Consider the following 26,270-nt stretch of genomic DNA (forward strand, 5'->3'; position numbering starts at 1 on the left):
CTCAATGCAGGAGCTGCCCCCTGGTGGTCAGTGCACTCCCACAGGGGGAGCGCAGCTCCCCACAAGCTGGGCTGACGGCTGGTGAGCGCAGTGGCAGTGGGTGGCAGCAGTGCTAGGGATGTCCCAGGCCAGTGATGGTGAACCTATGACATGCGTGTCAGAGGTGACACGCGAACTCATTCTTTTGGTTGATTTTTCTTTGTTAAATGGCATTTAAATATATAAAATAAATATCAAAAATATAAGTCTTTGTTTTACTATGGCTGCAAATATCAAAAAATTTCTATATGTGACACGGCACCAGAGTTAAGTTAGGGTTTTTCAAAATGTTGGCACACCGAGCTCAAAAGGTTCGTCATCACTGTCCTAGGGTCTAAGCCAGCTGTGGGCAAACTACGGCCCGTGGGCCGGATCCGGCCCGTATGAAATGAATAAAACTAAAAAAAAAAAAAAAAAGACCGAACCCTTTTATGTAATGATGTTTACTTTGAATTTATATTAGTTCACACAAACACTCCATCCATGCTTTTGTTCCGGCCCTCCGGTCCAGTTTAAGAACCCATTGTGGCCCTCGAGACATCTCCTGGTCTAAGCCGTCAGTCGGACATCCCCCGAGGGCTTGCAGACTGCTAAAGGGTGCAGGCCGGGCTGAGGGCGCCCCCTCTAGTAATAGTATAAAATATGTGCAGCGTCCCCCTGGGGAGGACTGGACTTGTGTGCTCTACTGAGCTCCATTGAGGCCATGTGACCAGTCACGTCCCTGTTGAACTCATGAGTGGTTGTTGTGACTGACTTGGGCCAATGAAGCTATAAGAGTGAGCTTGTGGCCCTGTCTCTCTCTTTTGCCTCTGCCATGAGCCCAGCAATGTCCACATCTGGGGCTCCTCCACCACCCTGGTTCCCAGAGTAAAGAAGACAGGGGTCAGAGCTGCAGCCAACTCGACGTGGGCATGTAGCACGAGTGGGATGCCCATGCTGTGAGCTGCCGCCCCTGGCAGGGGAAGCCATGGCTGCACTATCACCCAGGCCCTCTGGCTGAGGCAGAGTCCTCATGCTTCTGGACAGATTAAGATAATGCATTCGGAGTGCACAGCCACCACCTGGCAGACGGGGATGTAGCAGTCAGCACAGGGGAGGTTATGCTGCAGTAACAAACAAGCCACACATCTTAGTGACCAAACATATCACATGTTTGTTTCTTGCTCACCCCACACATTGTATATGGGCCCTGTTCTTGCGTTGTTCAGGGTCCCTAGCTGATACAGGATCTATCTTGATAGATACTTTTTCAAGACCCTAAGTCTAGAAGAAAAAAAAAAAGAATCGGAGAAACCACATTCATGCTCTCAAAGCTCCAACACAGAAGGACACCAGTCACATCCCCACATTCACCAGCCACAGCAAGTCTCACGACTACGCCGCATTTTTAGTGGGTCGGGAAGTGCACATCTGCCCCGTGTGCAGGAGACAAGAGGGAGGATGTGTGAGGTCAGCACTGAGACCTCCCCGTAGCCAGCCAGTCGATGCGGGCAGCTGCTGCCAGATCACCGCTGGTCATGACAGTGAGGCTGAGCCCCAAGGGGAGGAGCGGATGCGGGAACGGCACTGTAGGCAGGGGCAGCGTGCACAGACGCAGTGTTAGAGGGGCCTGCCTGGCTCGGTTTCACCATGAATGTTCGAATGTTCACGGAAGAAGGATGGTACACCAGGGGATGGGCGGGAGGGGCCGCACTGTGAGACCTTTAGACTTTAGCCTGTGGATGCTGGATCCTCGAACATCTGAAGCAGGAAAGTCAGCTTTCCGCCCCCTGAGGGAGGGTGAGCCCAGTGCCGCGGGTGGTGAGGAGGGAGGGGTTTGAGAGCTCTGAGAGCCTGGGAGATGGGCGGGCTGTGAAGGGTTGAGGGTGAGGGTGAGGACGGAGCAGGATTCCAGTTCCTCCTGCGTGGGGAGCGGGAGGGGTGCCAGGTTCCCCGGGTGGGGGAGGTGAATGGCTAAAATCATTAACAGTGACAACACCTGGGCTGAGGAGGATGCAGAGCAACAGGGACTCTCTCCTATCAGCTCCTTGGTTAACTCTTTGACATCAGCTGCTATGCTCTCCACACACCGGCCATCACCGGCAATTCCCTGAGGAGGGTCTACACCCCACGGAAGCCAGGCCCCGTGTTTGCTGTGACGTATTTATTCATAGTCACCTCCAGGCCAAAACCCGGCTAAACACCCATCCACAGGAGGACTCACTGCAGTGAGTTTCTACAATGGAATATTATACAGCAATGAAAACGCACACACTGCAGCTGCATGTAATGTAAACTAATGAGTGAACCTCAGAAACAAACGTGGAACCTAAGAAACCAGATACAAAACCCCTCCTGGTCTATGGCACTATTTCCAGAAAGCCCCAAGTAGCAACGTCACAGTGTTCGCAGTCAGAGGGGTCAGCCTGGAGGAGGTGGCAGATCAAGAAAAGAAGGGACTGATATTTTGGGGGGGGCCTGTGCGGTGCCAGGCACCGTGTACCATGCGGTTCAGGTTACACTGGTAACAAGGGAAGGCAGGCGGGAGATTCCTGCTGGCAGAAGCCCTGGGTTTGGTGGAGAGAAGGATGAGGAGGGGCAGGGACTCCCAATTTACAGCCTGTTTTTGGGGTGACCCAGGGCTGTTCCAACACTGTCTTACCAGTAAGTAGAGAGGTGGAGCATGAGGAGAAATCACGGAGCTCTGCCTGGAGGAGGCCACCTACTCCCAGCCTCCCAGCCGTCTCATCTAGAGCTGTCTTTACCTTGTAGAGTGCTGACCCTCCCCGAGGCCCCCAACCCCACCCAGCATCTTCCCACAGATGCGGTTTTGCGCTGGGGTAGCCCTCCAAAAGGGAACGGGTCCCACCCACCTTTTCTACCAAAGAAGGGCATCCTGTACCCCGCCCTCCCCCGTCCTTCCCGCGTCGCCTACGCTGACCTCCTGCCCCCCCTCTTCTAATGCCTTCCAATTGGCCATCTCTTCCATAATTGCAGCACCTGGGCACTCAAGGTGCCCCTGACAGCGCAGCTGGCCAGCGCCCCTCCCTCAGCCGGCCATCTCCTCCCTCCCTCCCCCGCGGCGTAACCGGCACCAAAGGTGCCCCCGTGAGCGCCGCCGCGCCCAGGTGCCGCCTCTGGGCCGCTCCACCTGCGGGGCGCCGGGGCCGGGGCGGCGGGCAGCGGCCGCGGGGGCGGAGGGGCGGGCGGCGGAGGGAGGGGCCTACGGCGGCGGCGGCCCGCGCAGCCCGGCTCGGCCCCGGCTCGGGAGGCGCAGCGCCGTGCGCGTCCCCTCCCTCCGCCGCCGCCGCCGCCAGGCGCCCGGACACCAGGCCGCCGCCCCCGGGCGCACGGACGCAGCGCGCACCGGCAGGGATGCGCGCCCGGGCCCCGGCCCGCCCCCACCCGCGGCCGCCGCCCGCCCGCCGCGCGCGTATCTGACCGCGGCGCCCGCCCAGCCGCCCCGCCCGCCCCCGCCCGCCCCCGGCCGCCCGGCGCGATGCCCGCCCCCCGGGGCCCCGGCGGCCCGCGCCCCTGCTAGGCGGCGGCGGCATGGCTCGCGCGCCCGGCCCGACCTCTGCGGATTGTCTCGGTGTGCGGCGGCGGGGCATGCCCAGGGCACCGGGCACGGCCTTCAATGGGCGAGGACACGGACACGCGGAAAATTAACCACAGCTTCCTGCGGGACCACAGCTATGTGACTGAAGGTAACGTAGTGTTGTCTGAGGCCCCCTCCGGCCGGCCGCGGCGTGGGGATGCCGTCGCACCGAGTGCCCTCCGAAGGTTTGGACCGCGCGCTGTGTGTCGTGTCCCCCCGCCCCACCCCACCCAACCCCGCCCCGCCCCGCCCCGGGTCCGGGAGGGAGGGAGGGAGCCCCACGGCACCCCGCTGCCCAGCGCCCTCCTCCGCGCCGCCCTCGGGCGGGCAGCTCTCCGCCGGGCCTGGCGGCGCCCTGAGTTGGCCCGGGCCGTCATGTTTAAACAGGCCGCCCTGCGGCGAATCTGGCGCAGAAATCCCGGGAAAGGGGATGGCTTAGGAGCCTGGGCTTGCCGTGTCGGCCCTGCCCCAAGCCCGCAGAATTTTCTAGGCTGTCCACTCCCTGGAGACGAAGAGGGACTCAGGGGGAAAGAAAAAAAATGCATCGCCAGATTCCGGGGAGGCTCGCTGCCCTTGCCCCTCCCTGTGCCTCCCAGGCAGGGCCCGAGGGGGTGGGAGGAGGCGGCGGGTTTGGGGCTGGTCCTTTATTCCTGGTAACTTATACTGACACAGAAGCAGCTGACCCCAAACTGTCAGATTTTGCAAAAAAAAAAAAAAGTGGGACACGCCACCCCAAAAGGGCCCTGCATGTGAGATTCCCTAAATTGGCCCTAGAAGCCCGAGCCCAACCCCGCCCAGAGGCTGGAGGGATTCGGAGGGTCCATGCCTCCTCTTTGAGGCCAGTAACTTCCAAGGTCCCTGCGCGCCCCTCCACCTCGCCCTGGGGACGTGGGCGGCAGGGCCTGCGGAGGGCAGCGCACGGGGGCGGGAGGGGGGCGGGCAGGTGTCAGCTCGCTGCAGTGGGGCCGCGCATCTGCCCAGCTCGCGGGGTTAGGGGCTGCCTGCATCTCCCCTGGCCGCTGCCGAACGCGCTGCGGGAGTGTTCGTGGGCTTTTAGTAAGAGGTCCCCGATGGGCACCCCAGTGGGAGGGGCCCGGGGCCTGGCGTGCCGCGGGGCTGGTGCGCGTGGGTGCCTGTGTCCGGGAGCCCGCGCCCGGGAACCTGGCCGGGGAGCCTGTTCGGGCTCCGCAGCGGCGACGGTGACTCGCCTCCCGGTGGTGTCCTCCGCCTTGCTGCCTGCTCCGCCGGAAATGAAGCCGAGGGTAGCCCGAGCTCCGCGGAGGCCGAGAGCGCTGGGCCCAGGCAGGGCGGGCTCCCAGGGCGTCCTGACCCAGGGGGCAGAGGCTGGGTGTGCACCCCGGGCTGCGGGTGGCGCTCCCCGCTCCCCGGACGAGAACCGTTGAGTCATGCTTGCTGCTGGGTGTGTGTGGGAGAGGGAGCTGGCCTGCCCCCTCCCAGGGCCGGGTGGGCCCTTCGCCGCTTGCCTTGCCTTGGGGAGGTCCAGGAAGGACCGTGTGTGTCCTCTGTCCTCTCTGCCCCCAGCTGCGGAGTGCCCCACGGGGAGAGGCCTCTGGGCTGCTGGCAGGTGCCCAGTGGTCAGGCTCTGGCCCAGAGAGAGGGGGTCTTGGCAGGTCACTCCAGGCTGGCTTCCTGGAGGAAGCCTCGTTTCCCATCTCCATGGAGGATGGGGCAGCGCAGGGCTGAGTGAGTGAAAGTAAAAAGCCTCCCCCTTCCCCACCACAGGGGCCATCCCAGACACCGAGTCCTCTCATCCTTTCTGCCCCTTCTCTTTCACGCCCCCCCCCCCCCCCCCCCCCCCCCCCCCCCCCCCCGCAAGGGCAGTGCAGCAGAGGAGACTTGAGGGTCTGTAGTTCCTCTTCATTCATTCAGCAAATTGTCACTGGGCACCTGCTGTGTGCCGGTCACCTTTTTAGCCCAGGGGACTGGGCAGAGATCCTGCCCTTGGGCAGCCCATGTTCTTGAAGGGGGTCCTGTGATGTTGAAGAGACCCCCCTCAGTGTCCCCATCTTTAAAATGGGAGTGGCTAGTATCCTGCCTACAGGTCCTCGGTGCCTGTGAGGGTCAGGAGAGACGGTGGAGAAAGACGCCGCCTGGGGATTATAAATTGGTAACTAGCAGCGGGAGTAGCTGAGCTCCCATGGTGCTCTGGGGCCTCACACAACAGCCACATACTCCTCCTCCCCATTTACAGATGAAGAAACCGAGGCCTGCCCTTTGTCCGCACACCAGACTGGGCGCCAGCTGTTTGTAGGGTGTAGGGCTCGGGCGCCGGGGGCGCAGAGAAGATCAGAAGCTCCTGCCTCAGGGAGGGCAGGGTCTAGTGGAGGAGACAATAGCACAACTATTAGAAGCAGAAGGATAGATCTCTGGCCTTCCTGTGTGAAACCTGACGCGCACACTGTTGCATCTCGCTTGCATTTTGTGCTCAGAGCGCAGGGTAGTCACCGATTTGGATGTCAGAGGGACTTGTGTTCAAATTCTGCTTCTGCTGTTTCCCGGGCTGTGCAGCCTTGGACAAGTCACTAAACCTCTCTGTGCTTCACTTTCTTCCTTTGTGAAGGGAGAGGTGCTAATGGCCTCCGAGGTCGCTGGGACAGTCAGCGATTATGCCAATATAGAGAGCACTGAACCCAGCGCTGGGTCTGTTAGGAGCATTTAATAACCCGCCGTTAAAATGTAAGTCTTGTTCCAGTGAGAACTCCATGCGCAAATAGTGGATGCTGGGAGTTTTCAAGAGACCCAGGTGTGCGAATGCCTGTCCCACCGGGTCCTTTGGTCCACAGATGCTTGGATCCCCTTCCTATTCCGTCAGCAGGCCACTTTCCTTGTTTCCAGGCGTGTCCTCTCCTGGAACACCTCCCCCTGCTCTTCTCATGGCTGACTCCTTCTCATTCTTTGGGGCTCAAGTTAAATGCCATCTTCACAAGTAGGAGTCCTTCTTGAGTTTCTGAAGAGCTTAGGTTTTGTTAGTCATTCACCCCTTAGTGTGAATTAGTCAGAGCGGCATTTACTCTGGGTCTGACTCTGGGCAGGCAGGGATGGACCAGACACAGGATCTCACAGAGAGGGGAGGTGGCCGGGAAGGTGGCAGGTGGCTGGGCCTCTTTGGGAAGCAACAGCCACTCCCGGACGCCTGACAGAGAATGCACTCTGGGGGCTTGCTTTCTGCTGGGTCCACAGCTTTCCCTCCCTGCAGCACCTCTGCCCCTAAACTCTGTTGTACGCACGTGCCTCTCTCATCCATGGACAGAAATGCTCCCTTTTCTCTAACCCTGTATCTTTGTGTGCGCCACGTGACTTCAGAGTAATCGGTTTATCTCTACAGAGTTGAGGGCAGAAAGGGGGAGCTCAGAGGAGGGAAGGGACTTACTCAGGAACTGGCAAGGTCAGGAGGGGACCAGGCTTCTCTCCACCCAGCATGTGGGCATTTTTTACCACATGGGATCGCCTTCATGTTTTGAACTCGTGCCCTGGATAATGTCAGCTTTCTGCCCAGGCCTAAGCCCTGCTGGTGAGGGGGTGCCGCCTGTGGGAAACTCCGCCTCAGCCAGATTTGCACCCTGTGGTGGGTTTTGTGGCTGATTTCCCAACAGTTAGTCCTCACCCTCCGGAGAACATGGGTGGTTCCCAGCAGGAGACTTAATCCAATTATGTGCAGCCAGCATGAACCAGGGCAGCCCCACTCCCCTCGCACCGACTGGCTCCAGGACGGGGAGGCAGCTGATCTGGCGTCGGGTGGGAAGTAGAGAGAGCGCAGGAAGCCAGCCCCGGCCTGTGATGGAGCACGTAAGCCCAGCCACCCCGCTGATGGCAGGGCAGAGTGAGTGAGAAGTGGGCATGCAGGAGACACCTCTGACTCCTTGGATGAACCTGGCCTGATCTGCACCCGCCTCTGGATGTGCCAGGGGCTTAAGCCGATTGCTGTTACTTGCCGCCGATGGCACCCCCACTCGCGCAGCCTTCACGGTTGTCCAGACCCCGAGACAGGTGCCCGTCACTCGCCACCACCAGATTCAAGATTCACGCACCCCGGAGGGTTCTGAGTTGCTTGCTTTCTGTTGTAGGAAACGTCTTCCATCTCTTTTCTTGGGTTCCAATCAAAGCTTCCGGTCTGGTTTCCTGCCTGGGGTTCTGAGCTGGCGTTTCCAGCCCAATGAGATACCCAGGATCTGGGGTCGGGAGACCCGTGTCCTGTGGGGTCTGGCCCTGGTCCCTGATCCCCGGCGGCTGCGCAGTCTCTCCCAGCCTGTTTCTTCTCCGGATTGTTGCTTAGGTCACTTGAAAGGAGGGATGTGCAGTCGTTTGATGCTGCAACCTCTCCTCCATGAACTCCCCACCCGAGGCTTTAAATAGCCTGGTGGATGGGAAGCGCCCAGCCCAGGGCCTGGGCACAGCCCGCGTTTAATAAATATCGCCCGCTAACAGTGATGTCTGTTCCTTAGGGTCAGAGTCAGACTGGCCACCCAACGCCATCCCCACCCCGGAGACCGCAGCTAAGAGGGGCACTTGCTTATGGGGTGCCCTGGAGCCAGCCCAGGGGGCCCGGGGGGCCAGCCTCTGACTGGAAAAGCAGGTGCGGGCTGCTCAGGTCTTTGCCCCTTTGCGCCGTGTAGGAGTGCCCCTGCGTAAGCTCCCCTGGGATTTTACAAACTCTCGCTGTCGCCATTTCAGGGCGGGGCGGGACGGAGGCTGCTACAAGTCGCTTTTGGGTGTCCTAGAGCACATGGCCCCCCTGAGCCTCAGTTTCTCGGCACTGCTTCCCGCCCTGGGTGTCACAAGGCCCCAGGGAGCGGAGGCCATGTGGACTCCAAAGGCCTCCCCCTGTGTGGGGTACTGTCGTTCTGTTTCCCCAAACTGTCACGCTGTAAGCCACACACTCACTCACTTTTCATTCACCCTGACTCGAGTCACGGAGAAGGGTTTTTCTCATTTTCTCTCTGCAAGGTGGAAATCGAATTCTAATCCGTGTTTCCACACCACCGCCTGGTTGTGTACTTGCGACAGCTTTTGGCGTTTGTCCTGAAAGCCCGCAGAGCCACGGGGTGTTCCTGTAGGGGTGTCTGAGGTCCTGGGAGGGGCGTCTGTGACATGCTGGGCCTCGGGGAGACGGTGCGAGGGGCAGTGCCGATGCGCAGAAGGGAGGCCTGCCGTCCCTCCCAGATGCCCTGTTCCAGCTGGGGGTCGTTCCCCCCATCTTTTTAACACGCCCGTGCCCGTTTGTAAGAAGCGCTGTATCTCTCCTTGCAGACCGTTTTGAAAGCTGCTCCCTAGTTCCGCACGAGGTTGTAGGCGTTTTCCAGGGCTTTGCTGCAGGCCTGGCTTCACGTGTGCAACTGCGCAGGCATGTGGGCCCACGCTCAGAGGGACCCTGGCTTGGCTCAGCGGCCTGCCGTTGCCACCTTGAAGCTGTTAATCATTGCAGCCGTGAACTGTGTTTCGTAAGTGATATTTGAGGGGACGATGGGGCGCGTGTGGGAAGAGGCGGCACGTGCGCCGGCTCCGTGCAGCTCCCATCGCGCCGCCCGTGCGCTCGGAGTGTGGCCGAGCTCCCCCCGCGTGGTGGGGCCGGCGGGACTCCGCGCCTGTGACTGCGTGAGCGGAGGCGCGGCAGCCCCGAGAGGCCCTGCTTTCTGTGTGAGCGAACGCAGGAAGGAGGCAGTGCCATTCCAGCGGGAACCAAGGACCGAGGAACCCGATCCGATGCTTTCTTGCCCCGGTTACTTCCCATGTGAGCTGATCACTGATGCTGAAAATGATGCCAGCGAAGGCGGGGAAGCAGGACCACGTGGTTCCTCCTCCGCTTCCCATCACTGAGCCAGCATAGAGGTGTGTGCAGAGTGTGTGAGCATCAGCAAGTTGAATAAAGCCCGGCCGGTGTGGCTCAGTGGTTGAGCATGGACCCGTGAACCAAGAGATCATGCTTCCATTCCTGTTCACACACATATCTGGGCTGCAGGCTCGATCCCCGGGTGCGGGGGTGGGGAGATGGGGACGTTCAGGAGGCTGCCGATTGATGGATGATGTCCCTCTCTCATCGCGGATGTTTCTATCTCTCTATCCCTCTCCTTTCCTCTCTGAAATCAATAACAATAATTAAAAAAAGAACCCTGGCTGGTTGCTCAGTGGTTAGAGCATTGGCCCACGGGCTGAAGGGTTGTGGGTTCAATTCCTGGTCAAGGGCACCTACCTCCATTGCAGGTTCCCCAGCCCTGGTAGCGGTGTGTGCAGGAGGCAACCGATTGATGTCTCTCTCTCAGATATCTCTCTCTCTCTCTCTCTTTCTTCCCCTCCTGCCTCCCTTCCACATGTCTAGAAATCAATGGAAAAAATATCCTCTGGTGAGGATTGAAAAAAAGCGGAATAAAAACAGACGAGTTGGTTTGGGGCGGCGTTTCCACTGCTCTGGGAAGAACAAAGCACATGCGAGTCAGAACTCCCAGCTGCAGACTGTGGTCTCGGCGATTCTGCGTCCCAGGTCCACGCGCTTAGATGTGCATTAAAACTTGAATTGCACCACAGAATGATGAGCAGTAAAACTTATGCCAATAATTTAAACCTTTTCCTTTATTTCACTTGGCATTAAATAGCAAATAAATGACGCCACGACAAGTCATGGAAAAAGGAAAGGGCTTTATATCTTAACGAATTCGTGCACCAGTGGGGTCCCTAGGCCTGGCCTGCGGGATCGGGTCAAAACTGGCTCTCCGACATCCCCCGAGGGGTCCTGGATTGTGAGAGGGCCCAGGCCAGGCCCAGGGGTCCCCACTGGTGCATGATCGAGGCCGGGGAGGGATGGGGGAGGTGGGCCAGTCGGGGAGGGACCATGGCGGGCTCCAGGGTGTGTCTGGCCCATGTCGCTCCGTCCCAATCGGCTGGACTCCAGCAGCAAGCTCACCTACTGGTCAGAGCGTCTGCCCCCCGGTGGCCAGTGCATGTCATAGCGAGCGGTTGAGCAGCCTGAGCATATCATTAGCATATTACACTTTGGTTGGTTGAACTGCTGACTGGTACTCCGGACACTTAGCATATTAGGCTTTTATTATATTTTACTACCTTTCATGACACTTTCCTGCAGCTTTTTGAACAAGGGGCCCTGTGCGCTCATTTTGTACCTGGCCCCACAAATTATGTAGGTGGCCCTACCATGCTGTAGGGGGAAGGCGGGACTTCCTGGGAAGGTGCACTCCGTGGCCCACCTCCCACCCCCTTGGCTTTTGTGATTGGTGGAAATGGTGAGAGCCTATCACCCATTGGGCAACTTTTCCCTATTGGGTGGGGTTATAGTATTTAAGGGGCCGCTCAACTCGTGGCTGTTCCAATCAGAGGCACTGAGTGCTTTCATTTTAAATTTTTTAAAATGTATTTTTATTGATCTCAGAGAGGAAGGGAGAGGGAAAGATAGAAACATCCATGATGAGAGAGAATCATTGATCGGCTGCCTCCTGACGCTCCCCACTGGAGATTGAGCCCACAACCAGGCATGTGCCCTGACCGGGAATTGAACCATGACCTTCTGGTTCATAGGTCGATGCTCAGCCCCTGAGCCACGCGGCCGGGCGCTTTCTCTCATTTTAGATCCCAGCCTTTATACCCATTTCCCCCCACAGGCCCGGGGAGGGGCAGTGGAGCAGGAGCCCCCAGCCATGCCCCCAAGTTTACTGTTAGTGAAGTAGGTCTTCGTGTTCCCAAGGCTGGCAGGGAGGAGAGGAGGGTGTAACTGGGTACCCTGGCCCTGCCTCCCCACTTCCTTTTCGGCTGCGCACCCAGCCTACGTGCCCTCGTTCACTAATCACTCCTGATTGTTCGGTAATTAGGTGGCTTTTTATTTTTTTTGCTTCTATAACCAACACTGAGTGAATGAACGCTGTGTCTGAAGACTCCCTACTCATGTCCCTCCCCCAGATTTTGGAATAATTTTCTTAAGAGAGAGTCCTATGCCTGCAATTTTATGTAAAAATCACGAACGTGTTTAATGCTCCTGACACGTGTGACCAAATTATTCTCCAGAAAGTCTCTGTTTTCCGCGTGCCGCCCAGCATTGGGTACTCTAACTTGTTTGGCCTTTGCAAATGTCATGGATGAAAAGCATTTGTTTTAATTCCTGTCCGAATACCAATGAGGTTGAATATTCCTTCCGCTTTTGTTCCACAGACATTTCGTGATCCACTGTATATGCCAAGGGGGACGGGAGATGCTGGGTGTTAACCGTTGAGGATCAAGGTTGTTGCCGTCACTCACTCCTTCAGTCATTCATTCGCTCACTCTTTCACTCGATCATTCAGTTGTTCAGTTATTCATCCTTTCATTCAATTATTTATTCACTCACTCATTCATTCATTCATTCATTCATTCATTCAACAACTATTTCTAGAATGACCACTACATGCTAGGCAGGGAGAATGAGGGCGGTGTGAGAGGGAGGAAGGACATGGCATTCTAGTACATTCCAGGCAGGAGGAGCGCCATGTGCTAAGTGACATGTGCAAAGTGGCAGTCCAGGCCCCTCTGCCTGAGGCCAGGAGGCACTTGCCAGCTGCCTGGGGAACAGGCCCACTGGGACCCGCCGTGCTGCCCAGGACGGGCACTGCCTCCTGGCACAGTGGGGATCATTGTCTCCTGAGCCCTGGCTGAATGGCCCATTGAGGCAGGACAAAGGCGGCTCAGAGGCCCCAGTTGCCCACGCAGGGATGGGATCTCCAACGGCAGCTCCGGCCACCTCTGCGCAGGCCTGGCCTCCTGCTCCCTGCCCTGCCGAGGCTGCGGCCCTGGGACCCGGGCTGCGGCCCTGGGACCCGGGCTTTGGTCCTGGGACCCGGGCTATGGTCCTGGGACCTGGGCTGCGGTCCTGGGACCCGGGCTGTGGTACTGGGACCCAGGCTGTGGCCCCAGGACCTGGGCTGTGGCCCTGGGACAGTGGTGAGACTGCAGCTTCCCCTCGGGGAGCCAGAGACAGGACTCCCCACCAAGCGAAAGGCTGCGTACCTGAGTGTAAATCTCAATCACGGAGCTACTTGGATCGTCACTGGCAGCTTCTGACACGTTTATAACTTCAAAGGCATCTGTGAAAACTCAAATTCTATGAACACGGAGGGAATGCTCTGTTGACTTGTCCCTCACTCAGCCCCTTGCTGCAGGTCTTCTCAGGGTTTTGTGCACTTTCTTCACTCACTCACCCCTCCTTTTGGCCGAAGGGCTTTAAAGCAAACTCACCTGCATCCGCTCGCACCTCTGAAAGGTGCGGGCATCTCCACAGAACAAGTACGGCCACCACCCTCCGCACAAAGGACTGGTGCCTGCTCGTCTGACGCTGTCCCCCTCCCCTCCCCACAGTGCCCGGGGTCTCCGCAGTGTCTCCTTCCAGCCGGGTGGTTTGACTCCGACCTGACCGGGAGTCCTGCCCTTGCAGTGGGGGGCCTGGCTCTCCAGTCTTTTCTGACCGAGACCCCCATCCCATGGCGGACCCTGGCTTTGGAAGGTTCCCCCGCACTGTCCCTGGCCCGTGTCCGGACCCCCATTGCCTGGTGGGTCTGGAAGGTGATGGGGTGGGGCTGCCTGGGTCCCAGGAAGCAGTCCCAGGGCACAGCCCTCTCCTGCCAGGACCCCTCCTCAGGCTCACCAGCTCGGAGACCCCGGGCAGCGGTTCAGCAGGTGCCTGCCCTCCCCCAAGACCCCCCAGATCGTAGGTTCCTGAGCAAAAGGAATGGTTTGTTGGTTTTTTTGTTTTGTGTTGTTTTGCTCTAACTACTGGCCGGTGCTCAGTGGTTAGAGCATCGGCCCACAGACCAAAGGATCGAGGGTTCAATTCCCAGTCAAGGGCATGTACCTGGGCTGCAGGCTGAGTGCGGGAGGCAACCAACCGATTTATTTTTGTTTTGATTTGCATCTCTCGGATGTGTTTTGTTTTTTTAAATCCTCCCCTGAGGATATTTTTCCAACACAGAAATCCAACACTGAGGTTTTTGTTGTTTTGTTATTTTTATATGTATTTATATTTTACGGTGTTTTTTAAATGTTTACTTTTTTCTTTATTGATTAAGGTATTACATGTGTCCTTATTCCCCACTGCCTCCCCGCCCCCGCTCATGCCCTCACCCCGCTGGTGTCTGTGTCCATTGGTTAGGCTCATATGCATGCACACAGGTCCTTTGGTTGATCTCTTCCCCTCACCCCCCCCCTCCCCACCTTCCCTCTGAGGTTTGACGGTCTGATCGATGCTTCTCTGTCTCTGGATGTTTTTGTTCATCAGTTTATGTTGTTCATTATATTCCACAAGTGAGTGAGATCATGTGATATTTAGCTTTCTCTGACTGGCTTATTTCGCTTAGTGTGATGCTCTCCAATTCCATCCATGCTGTTGCAAATGGTGAGAACTCCTTTTTTACCGCAGCGTAGTATTCCATTATGTAGCCGTACCACAGTTTTTTAATCCACTCATCTGCTGATGGGCACTTAGGCTGTTTCCAGATGGTGAATTGTGCTGCTATGAACATAGGGGTGCATATATCCTTTCTGATTGGTGTTTCTGGTTTCTTGGGATATATTCCTAGAAGTGGGATCACTGGGTCAAATGGGAGTTCCATTTTTAGTTTTTTGAAGAAACTCCATACTGTTCTCCACAGAGGCTGCACCAGTCTGCATTCCCACCAGCAGTGCACGAGGGTTCCTTTTTCTCCACATCCTCGCCAGCACTTGTCGTTTGTTGATTTGTTGATGATAGCCATTCTGACAGGAGAGAGATGGTATCACATTGTCGCTTTGATTTGCATCTCTCAGATGTGTTTTGTTTTTTTAAAATCCTCACCTGAGGATATTTTTCCATTGATTTTTAGAGAGAGTAGAAGGGAGGGAGGAGAGAGAGCTAGAGATAGATATATATATATATAGAGAGAGAGATAGTATAGATAGATAGATAGATAGAGAGAGAGAGAGAGAGAGAGACATTGATGCGAGAGAGACACATTGGTTGGTTGCCTCCCGAACTCGGCCAGCAATCCAGGTACATGCCCTTGACTGGGAATTGAACCCTGGATCCTCTGGTCTACAGACCGACGCTCCAACCACTGAGCAACCAGCCAGGGCGAGCCACTGATGTTTGAGGTGACCTGTTACACAGCAATAGATAAATGAAATAGTTGTGGGTCCCTGAAATAGAACCCCCAGTCTTGCCCAGCTCCTGCTCTGCCTGAGGCCCCCTGCCCAGCTGCTGTGCTCTCTCCTCGAGTCTGTGGCTCCCTCACAGCCTTCCAGTAACTTCCTTCCTGCTTCTGTGAGCCTGTGTTAGCCGTTGCCTGGAACTAGGGCACCCAGTGCCAGTGGGGAGGGGTGAGCCAGCTCAGATCATAAGACAGGACCGGAGCCCAGGCCCGCCCGATACAGAGCACCGGGTCCTGTCCCACGCAACGCAGTAGAGACGGACCTTGCACATCGCTGCTTCTGCTGCACGCAGCTCACACCTGGTCCCCACCAGGGCTGGGTCTCATGTTTGAATGACCGAGCAGACACATGGCACGCCCTCAAATCGGACCTCAGAGCATTCCAGTTCTTTTTTTCTAAATATATTTTTATTGATTTCAGAGGAAGGGAGAGGGAGAGAGAGATAGAAACATCAGTGAGGAGAGTGAATCATGACCCTCAGCTGGCCTGTCTGCTTCTGGAACGACCCATCCCGGGTGAACTGGCTGAAGGAGTCAGGGCCTGAATGGTGGTGGCTCCTACGTGGCTTCGGTGTGGACCGTGGTCAAACACCCTGGCCCGTTCAGAGCCCCAGGAGAGGCGAGGCTGTTGACTGAGGCTGTGCGGTCTCACCCGTCATCGTGACCAGCCGTCGTGTCAGCCTCTGGGAGCTAAGGTGTGCGCGTGTGAGCAGACTTTGCTTTTATCTCCATTTTTATTTGTTAATAATCACAGAGAAGCGCAGCAGTAAAGAGAGGGAAATACATCCCGATCTCCCTGCCCCGAGCCTGTTTCCGTGTTATGTTCCCTCCTACCCCCGTCCTTGCAGATTGCCACGGAAACCCACTTGTGCAGCTTTTAAGTATTGGACACGCGGTAAACATTTCCCGGGCTACCACCGTCTGCGTAAGCAATCTCACTGGCTGCATAATAGTCCTTCGTGGAGCTGTCATTCTTGCTTTAACAACCGTGTTGGACTCACTCACCAGACTCGGTGGATGGCCTGCGGGGATTGCGGGGTCGGTGCTGGAGGGAGGACGGGAACTCTGGAGCCGGGGAGGCCTAAGCAGGTGACCATGGTCCAGGGGGCGGGAGCTGGGCTGCAGTGGGACCTCGTCCAGGCCGGGGCACCCTTCCTGTCCCTGTGAACCGCCTCTCCCGGACCTCCCCGAGCGCAGGCGTGCACCGCTGTCCTTAGCGTCTGGCGTGTATCACTGAGTGCAACGTCCATGTGGGACGGGAGTTAGATCTTTGAGAGGTGAGGTTCCCCGGGAGGACACAGTGACAGAGGTGGTCTTGGTGTCCTGCAACCTTAGCCCGAATGGCATGGCACCCTCACCTCCCCAGGGACGGCTTCCCCCAGGCACCGCCCGCCCCTCCGCCAGGGAGCAGGGTGGCAGGCCCGCCTCCCATCCCCCAGCCATTGCGTCATCTTTTTGGCAGCTCATCTCCCTGAATTGTGAACAGCCCTCGAGGTGCGGGGGTTCTCCCCATTTTACAGGTGAGGAAACTGAGGGTCCCAGAAGTCACGACCTTCCCCAGCCAGGAGGAGTGGGGTGCGCACCGCCAATGACCTTCACTCCACTCCTTCCTCTTTGGGGACCCCTCCACCTGGCTTAGTCCCCGGTACTTTCACATCGCAGGGGAGGAGGGGCCTGGGCACTCGGGTCCCCTGGGGCCAGCCTTCCTCTGTGCCCACCGCCCTGTGTGCCTCCGTAGGGTCAGCTCTGAACCGGAGCCAGAAGAGTGACCCCTTGGGCCTTTTAAAGGCGACTGAGTGCACCGGTGCCCCGGCACTCAGGAAGGTCCCAGCAGAGGCTGGTCTTTCTGCTGACAGCGGGCCCACGGGTGCAGGGAGCCACCCACCCATCCACTGTCAGCATCCTAGGGAAGGAGGTGTCCGGGTGACTCTGCGGCCATGACCCTGCCCTCTGACCCACTCAGTCCCAGCCCCGCCCTTGACCACGGAGGGGCGGCCTGCAGTCGGACCACTCGGAGCTGGGGCCGGGGGTGGGCAGCCTGCGGGGGATGGAGGGGGGGCGTGTGTGGCTGGTGGCCGGCCCGGTCCGGAGGCTCCTGTGGGGTTTCCGGGAGGTGCCGGTCTGCGCTGGGCGGGGGGCGGGGGAGGGTGCCTAACCTGCAGGCCCCGCGGGGCTGGGCGTCCAGCTGGACCCCAAGACCCAGTGATGACTCTGGTTCTGTGCGGCTCCCCGAGTCCCAGGCGTGGGAACATCGGATGTGGAGCTGGGAGCCCCCGGGGTCGGCCCTGTGACCCAGGCACACCTTGTTGGTGGCTCCTTTCCTGCAGGTGACCCAGTTTTCCGAACCCCGGATCGGGACATTTGTTCGGGGGCAGGTGCGCGTCCATATGGGGCAGTGGGTGGCAGGTGAGAAACTGGGGCAGTGGCTGCGAACCTGGGGTGGGGTCGTGCGTCTGTATCTTTGTAAGGAGCCGTGCTGCATGGTGACAGGTGGTGACGTGGGCTGGGGACCCCCGCGCAGGCCCAGGTGGTGCTGTGACCGGCTGAGTGAGCCGGGGAGCCGCACGGCCTCCTGGCCCGGTTTCCTCACGTGTGACGGGAAGCCCCCGCCGTGGGGTACAGCGCGTGTGCTCTGAAGCGAGGACGCCTGCAGATGGGAGGGAGCACATGGTCTGAGGCCCTTACCCGGGGCGGGGCCCCCGGAGACCCAGGGACACCCCGGGACTTGGATAGGAGGAGGGTTACCATGGCCCTGGGCCAGCAGGAGGCGGCTGGATCGGTTTCGATGCTGGAGGAGGCCCTATCTGGTTCGCCCCAGGGCTGGGCCAGCCCCCCCCCCCCCCCCCCCCGTCTCCCGGGCACGCTGTGGGGCCTGGCCCCAGCCCTGACCCTCCCTACCCGCTCAGGCTGCTCCAGGCGGCGGGGGCTCTGATTTGTGGGTTTGGGACCAGTTGTGACACCAGGGGACAGGCCTGGGATGGGGAGGGGGGGGGTGAAGTCAGTTCTGGGTTCTGGGATGGCAGGTCCTGGGTGTGAGGTACGGCCCATCCTCCCCGGGGTCTTTCTCAGGAGCCCAGCCCCACATGTACCCAACTCTCCTCTCCCCCTGGGGGTCCCAAACGTAGGCAGGAGCAGGGGTGCTACTTACTGGACCGAAGTCACCCAACCAGGTCCCTCTGAGGACTGAGGCCCGGGGGGCGGGGAAGGCAGGCCGCCGGTGTCCCCTCTCCGCCCTGGCCGCCCACTCCGGCTGCGCAGGGCTGCGGGACTGCGGGCGGCTGAGCACTGGCTGCGCCTCGGCTGTGTGACAGAGGCTCCTGAACTCACAGCGGGCGGCCCTCTCCGAGTGGCAGGCCGGCGCCCGTGAATAGGCCCTCTCCAGGGCTGCCCGGCACTGCCCTCCCCGCTGCTGGGGACCCACTCCAGCAGGTCCAGGGGTCCCCAAAGGTGTGGACGGAGTCGGTGAAGAAGGAATGACAGAGGCAGCATTCAGTTGATCAGCATGGTTGGGTTCTCTTGCCTGGTTCTATTGCCAGGTTCTGTAGGTTCTCCAGCCAGGTTCAGTCACCAGGTTCTAGTCAGGTTCTCTTGCCATGTTCTATCCAGGTTCTGTAGCCAGGTTCTGTCTCTAGGTTCTTCAGCCAGGTTCTGTCTAGTTTCTCCAACCAAGTTCTGTAGCCAGGTTCTATCCAGGATCTTTTGCCATGTTCTCTCGCTAGGTTCTGTCTCTAGGTTCTGTGGCCAGTTTCTGTCCAGGATCTTTTGCCATGTTCTCTCCAGCGAAGTTCCTCTGTCTCTAGGTTCTGTGTAGGTTATGTGTCTAGGTTCTGTGTCTAGGTTCTGTGTCTAGGTTCTGTCCTGTTGTCTTGTTACATCTGTATTTATACCAGTTGATTCCAATCCTATCAATCTCTATTCCAAAGGTTAGGGCGTTTCTTATCTCCATTCCAGGGAGTAAAGATTATGTAGCTTAAGCATGATTGTTCGTAGTTAAAGTGATTAATTACCCGCCTGGCACTTAGTTAAGGGGTTTTATTCCCTCCCTAACTTCAGGGGAAAATCCCTACCTAGGGAAACAACCTTTCTCAGAGAGGTGACCTTGGTTAAAACACATAGTGCCAAGAAGGTGAGCAAACATATTAAGAACAGTATGCCATATATGCCAGGTCCCTTGAAACAGCAAGGATGGACCAGCTCCCGGCACCCCGCTCCCTGTCCCGAGAGGCGGTCGGTCCCTGGAGAGAACACGGGGCGGACGGAAGGGCACGTCGGGTTTCACAGACGGAGTTGGGCTCAATAAGAGGCCGATGGAGTTGGGGAGCCTGGGTGTTTAGGAGGGAAAAGCCGAAGGATAGGAAGACAGACCCGAGGTGAGAGGCCTGGCCATGTGGGAGCGAGGACTGGTGTGTTTGGGGGAATTTATGAGGAGCGGGAGTCCCTGCGCGTTGGTGGCCCTGCACAGCTCACGGGTTATTGAGCGGTGCTCTCCGTCGGGGCTCTGCCGGGGCTGGGAATATGGCTGCGGCTGACTGACAAGGGCCACCCCCCAGGAGTCCCAGAACAGACCAGATGGACAGGGGCCAGTGCTGGGGCTGTGGTGGGAGGAGTCTAGGGGTGGGGCTTCCCAGGGGAGGGCTGGGGGGTGGGAAGTCCTGGAGGGCTTCTTGGAAGAAGTGAATTCATTCAGCACATATTGATCGGGGCCTGCTATGTGCAGGCATTGAGATTGGGGTTGGGGATACAGGAGACATTGAGCCCTGAGGGAGTTCAAAGATCTAAGGAGAAGCAGGAGTCGGGGGGCGGGAGGTGCACAGGCAGGAGCTGGCTCAGCCAACACCTGGGGGGCCCTGGCTCAAGACCCCCGTGGCGTGTGGAATTGCTCTCTCCAATGGACAGACTAGCAAATGGGGTCAGGGATTCACAGCCCATAGTGGGTGGGTTGGGATTTGAACTCAGGCCTTCAGATGCCAAACCAGCCCCTGCTCAGGTCTGTGGGCACCCCCCCCCCCCGGGCTGCAGGGTGGGTACTGTGCCTGGAACAGCTCACGGGCTGGCTGGCCGGCTCCCGCCTGCCTTCCTTCTTGTTGGCGAGGAAGCTGGGAGCATCCCAGGGCCCGAGGGCCGGAGTCCCCCGAGCTGACCCGCTGCGCCGGCATCTGGCGTTTTCCTTCACGCGCTTGGCGAGCTCTGCGAGGGCGGCCGAGCCGCTGCTGGAGTTTTCTCTGACCAGATGGGGAAGGGGGCAGCCATCCTCCCAGTGCCAGGCACCCTGTGTGTGGGTGAAATGGGCGCTGGTGGCAGGCGGGCAAAGCCAGTGTCTGTGGGATAGGTGCCGGGAGCAGGGCCGGCGACGGCCACAGGCAGCACAGGCCTCAGCTCAGCAGCCATCTGCAACCTCACCCCACACCCCGCACCCCTGCACCCCCGCACCCCCACACCCTGCACCCCCGCACCCCGCACCCCCACACCCCACACCCCGCACCCCTGCACCCCCGCACCCCCACACCCTGCACCCCCGCACCCCGCACCCCCACACCCCGCACCCCACACCCCGCACCCCTGCACCCCCGCACCCCCACACCCCGCACCCCTGCACCCCGCACCCCACACCCCGCACCCCTGCACCCCACACCCCCACACCCTGTACCCCGCACACCCCACACCCTGCACCCCACACCCTGTACCCCGCACACCCCGCACCCCACACCCCGCACCCCTGCACCCCCGCAGTGATGGAAGCGGAGGCTCAGAGAGGCCAGGCTGCCTGCCCGGGTTGCACAGCCAGCAGGGCGGTGGAGTTGGGGTTCTGCCCAGCTTTGCCTGACCCAGAGCGCATGCTATTCCCACCGCACCCGGTGTCTCCCGCAGCTAATTTTGCTGCCGCAGGAAATCCACCCCCAGCGCCATCTAGGACCGGAACTCCACGAATCAGGAGGGAGTCCTAGAACAGGGGCCGTACCTCTCCCCACAGCCCCTGCCTCTCTGTCCTCGCCGGCCCCGGGGGCCATGCCCGCACCCAGGACGGGCTGCTGCTCGGGAGATGGGGCCCGACAGCAATCACCCCTCACGGCCGGGGCTCTGAGCCCAGCTCTTCTCCGTGGCCCACAGCGCTGATGGTCCCGTCAGAGGGGACAGGAGCCCCGCCTGCCCCCAGAAGGCCTCACCAACATGAGCTGTGGGAAGCGAGGACTTTACACAGTATTTTAGGGTCATCAGGCAGCTGCCTCCGCCTCCCGCTGCAGGGCCGGGAGCCCGTGGTTGGGCTGCGGGCTGGGTGGGCACTTCCGGTCCCTCTGCTCTCACTGAGGTACTTGGGAAGTTGGGCCCCTAAGTCCAGCAGCTCGTCCCGGTCACGCTGCTGCGATGAGGGACCCTGGGGCGCCCCAGGCCGTGTCCCCTGGGCCGGCATGGAGCCTTCTCCAAGGAGGCAGCTAATGCTTAAGGTGCGATCGCCAATTTCCTTCACGTCTTTCAATCCCAGGGCATGGTCTTGCTGCACCCAGGCCCCGGTCATGGCTGCTGGGGAGGGAGGGGGTGGGATAGAGGGAGTTGTGGGCCAGGCCCTCATCATGGTTGCTAGGGGTCGGGGGGCGGGTGGAGGGAGGCATGGGCCAGGCCCTGGTCATGCCTGAGGGTGAGGGGGGGATGGAGGGAGGCAAGGGCCAGGCGTGGTCATGGCTGCTGGCGGGGGTGGGTGGGGTGGGGTGGGGTGGGGTGGGGTGGGGATGGAGGGAGGTGTGGGCCAGGCGTGGTCATGGCTGCTGGCGGGGGTGGGGTGGGGTGGGGTGGGGTGGGGATGGAGGGAGGTGTGGGCCAGGCGTGGGCTCCGCATTTCCGCAGCCCGGGTGCTGAGCGCCCGCCTCCCATCACACTTTCCGGAGCTCCTCCCCCGCAGGAAGAATAGCAGCCTGGCGCTGGGGTTATTTCAAGGGGATCCCCATGGAAACGGGGAGTGGGAGGCTGCTCCGGCTGTGTCTGTGCCACGGATTGCCTTGCTGCTGTGTGGTCCCCTGCTGGGACCTGCTGTGTGCCTCCTGGTCTCAGAGTGGGAGCCTCACCCAGAGAGGCCAGTGCCCCCCCACTCTCCCCGGCAGTGAGTGTGACCCGCTCCCGGGGACCTCCAGCTGGTCCTGGCCCGAAGCTCTCTGCTCCCCGGCAGGTCTCGGGGCGGCCAGCAGCGCCCCAGGTTCTCGTGCCCGGGCCTCCTGGCTTTGAGTTGGGGAATCAGGTGTTGCGCCCTTCGTTTTCCGATGTGGTCTCATTCATTTACCCACCCCTCCTTCTTCTAGAAGATCTAAAAAAATACAGTTTTTAATTGATTTCAGAGAGGAAGGGGGGGCAGAGAGAAAGAGGGAGAGAAACATCTATGATGAGAGAGAATCATTGATTGGCTGCCTCCTGCACATCCCCTACTGGGGATCGAGCCTGCAACCCGGGCACGTGTCCCGACCAGGAATCTAACCCTGACCCCCTGGTTCATAGATCGACGCTCACCCACTGAGCCACCCCGGCCGGGCCAGCGGCAGATTTTATTTCTCACAAGCAGAACCCTTTGCTCAGTGAAAGATGTGGCCTGTAGAAGCTCTCCGAGCCTCACTTTTCTCATCTGGTCAATGGGAACATGGATGCTGCCCTCACAGATGGCTGGGGAGGGACGGCGAGAAGGTGGGCTGTAGGCAGCGCGTGCTGTGCAGGTATCAGCCAGTCTCCAGGGCCACCGAGCAGGACAGGCTCCTGGGGGAGAGCCCCTGGGAACTGCCTGGGGGTCTCGGGCCCCTGCGGACGTGTCCTCAGGACGGTGAGGCGCATGGGCTCCCGCCAGGCCCTGCGTGTGCACAGCGCACCCCGGCTCGCAGCAGGCTTGCCGTGTGCAGTGTTCATTGGTCCTTCCCCCCGTCCCGTGTGGTGGCGGTGTTAACGTCCCTGTTACAGATGAGGAAATGAGGCTTAGGGAGGCAGCATGGTCTCTGCCTGGGCCTGAGAAGAGACAGCTGGGCCTCAAGCCCAGGTCTGACTCCAGCTCTAGCTCTGGGCAAGGGTCGGGGTGCCTCCTGGTGGGGGGGGTGGGCTGAGAGCACACTGGGAGAAAATGAGTCTCAAGGGGGGGGGTAAGTGGGGGGGGCTGGAGAAGTGAAGTCCCCCCTCTTCCAAGCCGCCTGTGCTGGGCAGGGAGCGGGGGAGGTTGAAGGTGCCGCGCTCTAGTCTCTGGTTGGGAGCTGACTTTCCTGGGCACTGCCTGTGGGCCAGGCAGGCGTTGTCCTGAGCGTTTACCGGAACCTTCCGTGGACGCTATGGGGCAGTTCCCACTGTCGCTCTTCTTGCGGGTGAGACGCACAGAGGTTAGGGAACGTGCCGAGGCCCTCGGGCAGGAGCGGGCAAGGTGTGGCCCTTCGAGAGTGTCCAGGGCAGCCCCCTGGGTGGGCTCCAGGCCAGTGGCCCCCGAGTGGCAGATGTGGCTCAGCTTCAGGTTGCAGGACACCTGGGGGCCGAGAGGGGCCCAGCACTTCCCTCCGAACATCACGTCGGTGCGAGGGTGTCTGGGGCAGCAGGAGCCCGGTGAGCCGCCTGGATTAGTGAGTCACACATCGAAAGCTCCCCTTTCCTTTGTTAATGATTATAACGTCAGTGTGTATTAACATCAGTGCATTTTCAAAATTTAAAAGAATCTACAGAAATGAATAATTTTTTGGTCAATGCCTATTTTTTTTAAATTAAATTTTATTGGGGCGACATTGGTCAGCATGAACATATAGATTTCAGATGTGGGTTTCTGTGTCACGAGACCTGTATATAGGACCCTGTGCCCACCACCCAGAGGCACATCTTCTCCTGTCACCTTCTATTAGGGCCACTTCTTCCCCTCCCCCCTCCCCCCGGCAGCCACCTCACTGCTGTGTGTGCCCACGAGTTTCAGTTTCATATCCCACGTATGAGTGAGGTCACGTGGTTCTTAGCTTTTCTGTCTGACTTGTTTCACTCAGCATCATGTTGTAACACGGCTGGGAGCGCTCCACTGTGTACACGGACCATGTCTTCTTTATCCAGGCCCCATTCCAGGGCACGTTGGCTGTTTCCGTGTCTCGGCCACTGTGAATAATGCTGCAATGAACATAGGGGTGCATATACCTTTGTATATGGATGATTTCAAGTTTTTCAGGTACATACCCAGGAGTGGGGTTCCATTTTCCCCTAAAACTTTGCAACCTCCACAGCCTGCTTACCTTTGTGGGAGATGACAGTGGCCGTGGCTTGTTGTCACGTATTGGGTGGAACCGGCTGACGTGCCATGTGGGAGATGACAGTCGCTGTGGCTTGTTGTCGTGGTATTGGGTGGAACAGGCTGAAGTGCCTTGGACAGTCTGCCCTTTTGGAAATGTAGTTAATTAAATCCCCTTGAACTGGTTCCAGTTGTGGGATTAAATGCACCGTCGCCGACCCAGATGTGCACGCGTCCAGCATGTCACGTCAGACCTGGGCAGCCAACGCCAGGACCGGGAACGTCCTAGCTGCTCAGAGATGACCAGGGGTCACCTTGCGAAGGCGTGGGACGAGGTGTTTGATGCCACTGGGCCGTGGATGTGATGGTGCCGCCCAGAAATGACCCTGCAGCCTGCCTGTGTGCCCACCGGACTCTGACCTGGCGGGATCGTTCTAACAAGAGGCGCGGAGTGCCCGCCATCAGCTCTGCTCCTCGTCGTCACTCGGAAACAAGGAGACGCTTTGTGTTCGTGCCATTGTTCTCCTCCCATACGCAGCGCTCGTGTTCAAAGAAAGGAAGGAACTAAGTCTGCTCCCTGGTCGCCTCTGAAATGCAGAGTCGCTGGGCAGGGGGCAGCGGGGCGGGGAGAGCGGAGAAGGGCGGGAACGCGGGAGACCGCGGGGGAACTGCTGCGGCGAGGACCCCGAGGGGGGCACAATGCATTTGGAGTTTCCAGTCATCCTGGGCGAATGATGTGACCTTTAGGCCTCAGTCTTCTCATCTGTAAACTGGGGGAGTGACCACTAGGCTTGGGTGATGTTGGGAAGACCGAATAGGAAGTGGGTGAGAGAATGGCAGTTGCGGTGACGGACGGCCCTCCTCTGGCCCCCGCTCCCCCGGCCCCCGCCCAGTTGGTGGGATTGCAGACAGACCTCCTGTGGCCGGTACCAGGGCCTGGGCCTTACTTAGCACCCTGGTCCGACCAGGGGACTGTCTCTGCTCTGTGTGGCGCTCGGTGGGCATCTGTGCTGTCCATCTTTGACCCATTTGGTTCTGGCTGCCAGTTTTCGGACCTGTTGACTCTTTCTTAGTCAGGTGCTTGCGCCTGCTTGGGTTCCGACCCCAGCCACAGGCGAGGGCTGCGGGCACTAGGTCGTCCCCGGGCTGGTGGCTTGTGCTGCTGCTGCACTGGGCCAGCCCAGCACCGGCCTCGTCACGCTGCCTGCACGCTGCCCAGAGCCATCTGTTCGCAGCCCTCGGACCAGATGGTCTGCGGCGCTCCTGGGGGTGGGGTGGGGCGGGGATACATTTGCCGAGCACCCAGCATCTCCCAGAGTCACTCCCAGCCCTGCAAGCCGGGATGCTCCCTGATAATGCAGACCAGGAGCGTGGGGCTCAGAGTGGTCCAGCCGCCCGTGAAAGCCACACAGCCAGGAAGGGGGATTCGAACCTGGGGCTTCCTGACCTCTTAGCTCTCGCTCTGTCCACCAGGCTCTGAGGTTCGCAGTGGTCTTCCAGCTGAACGCCATGGTGGTGGCCTCCAGGAAGTAGCCATAGGTGGTGGTGCCGCATGCAGGAGTAAGCCGACGCGCTCCCAGTGACCGGTGACCAGGGCCGTGGGCGTCCTCGGCATTTTGCACGCCCACGGGGACTGCTCCCAGGAGTAGGGACAGCCGGGGCGGAAGGGTTATGGGAAAGCTTTTTGCCTACAAAAAGCTTTTTAATAAATTCAGCCAGACTGTTTGTTGTTAAACCTCGCCCGAGGATATTTTTTCCACTAATTTTTAGAGAAAGTGGAGGAGGGGGTGTGAAGGAGAGAGAAAGGAGGGAGGGAGAAAAATCAATCTGGGAGAGGAGAGAGAGAGAGACAGCGATGGTTGCTTCCCGCACATGCCCTGATGGGGCCGGGAAGTGAACCCACAACCCAGGTATGTGCCCTTGACCGGAATTGAACCTGCTGGAAGTTTACCAACTCGGGGCCTCTTTAGGGCTTTGTTCTCCGGGAGGCCTCCCGGGTAACGCAATTTTCCCCATTATGTGTGGAAATGGGCGGTGAATGGTGGTAACCAGGCAGGGAGGCGGTCACACACAATAATTCAGGATATGGCCTCAGAGCCCAGTAGACTCAAGGTCAAGTCCTCTGTGTGGCCCTGGACAAGTCATGCAAATCCTCTGAGCCTGGGTCTCCTTGGCTGTGATAAGAGGAACCCAGGGGCCTCCCTGGGGGAATTCTGGGGACCTAGAGCTCACTGGGGAGAGCTCTGGGCCCAGCCTCGCAGCC

At 59.2% G+C, this 26,270-nt stretch overlaps 1 protein-coding gene across 3 annotated transcripts in view; it reads left to right on the forward strand.

Annotated features, from left to right (window-relative positions):
- The first annotated feature begins 3,510 nt into the window (after window positions 1-3,510).
- Window positions 3,511-26,270, forward strand: part of PPP2R2C (protein phosphatase 2 regulatory subunit Bgamma) — an 81,425-nt gene continuing 58,665 nt past the window's right edge. Inside the window, exon 1 of one of the 3 annotated variants that reach the window (XM_036328486.1) lies at window positions 3,511-3,725. In XM_036328486.1, the coding sequence (XP_036184379.1) occupies window positions 3,656-3,725 (70 nt within the window). In that variant the 5' untranslated portion in view covers window positions 3,511-3,655. Of the gene's footprint in view, window positions 3,802-26,270 lie in introns of all 3 variants that reach the window. The other 2 variants (XM_036328476.1, XM_036328495.1) reach the window with 2 other exon arrangements.

Source organism: Myotis myotis, unplaced genomic scaffold (assembly GCF_014108235.1).
Source record: "Myotis myotis isolate mMyoMyo1 unplaced genomic scaffold, mMyoMyo1.p scaffold_m19_p_1, whole genome shotgun sequence".
NCBI lineage: Eukaryota > Metazoa > Chordata > Mammalia > Chiroptera > Vespertilionidae > Myotis > Myotis myotis.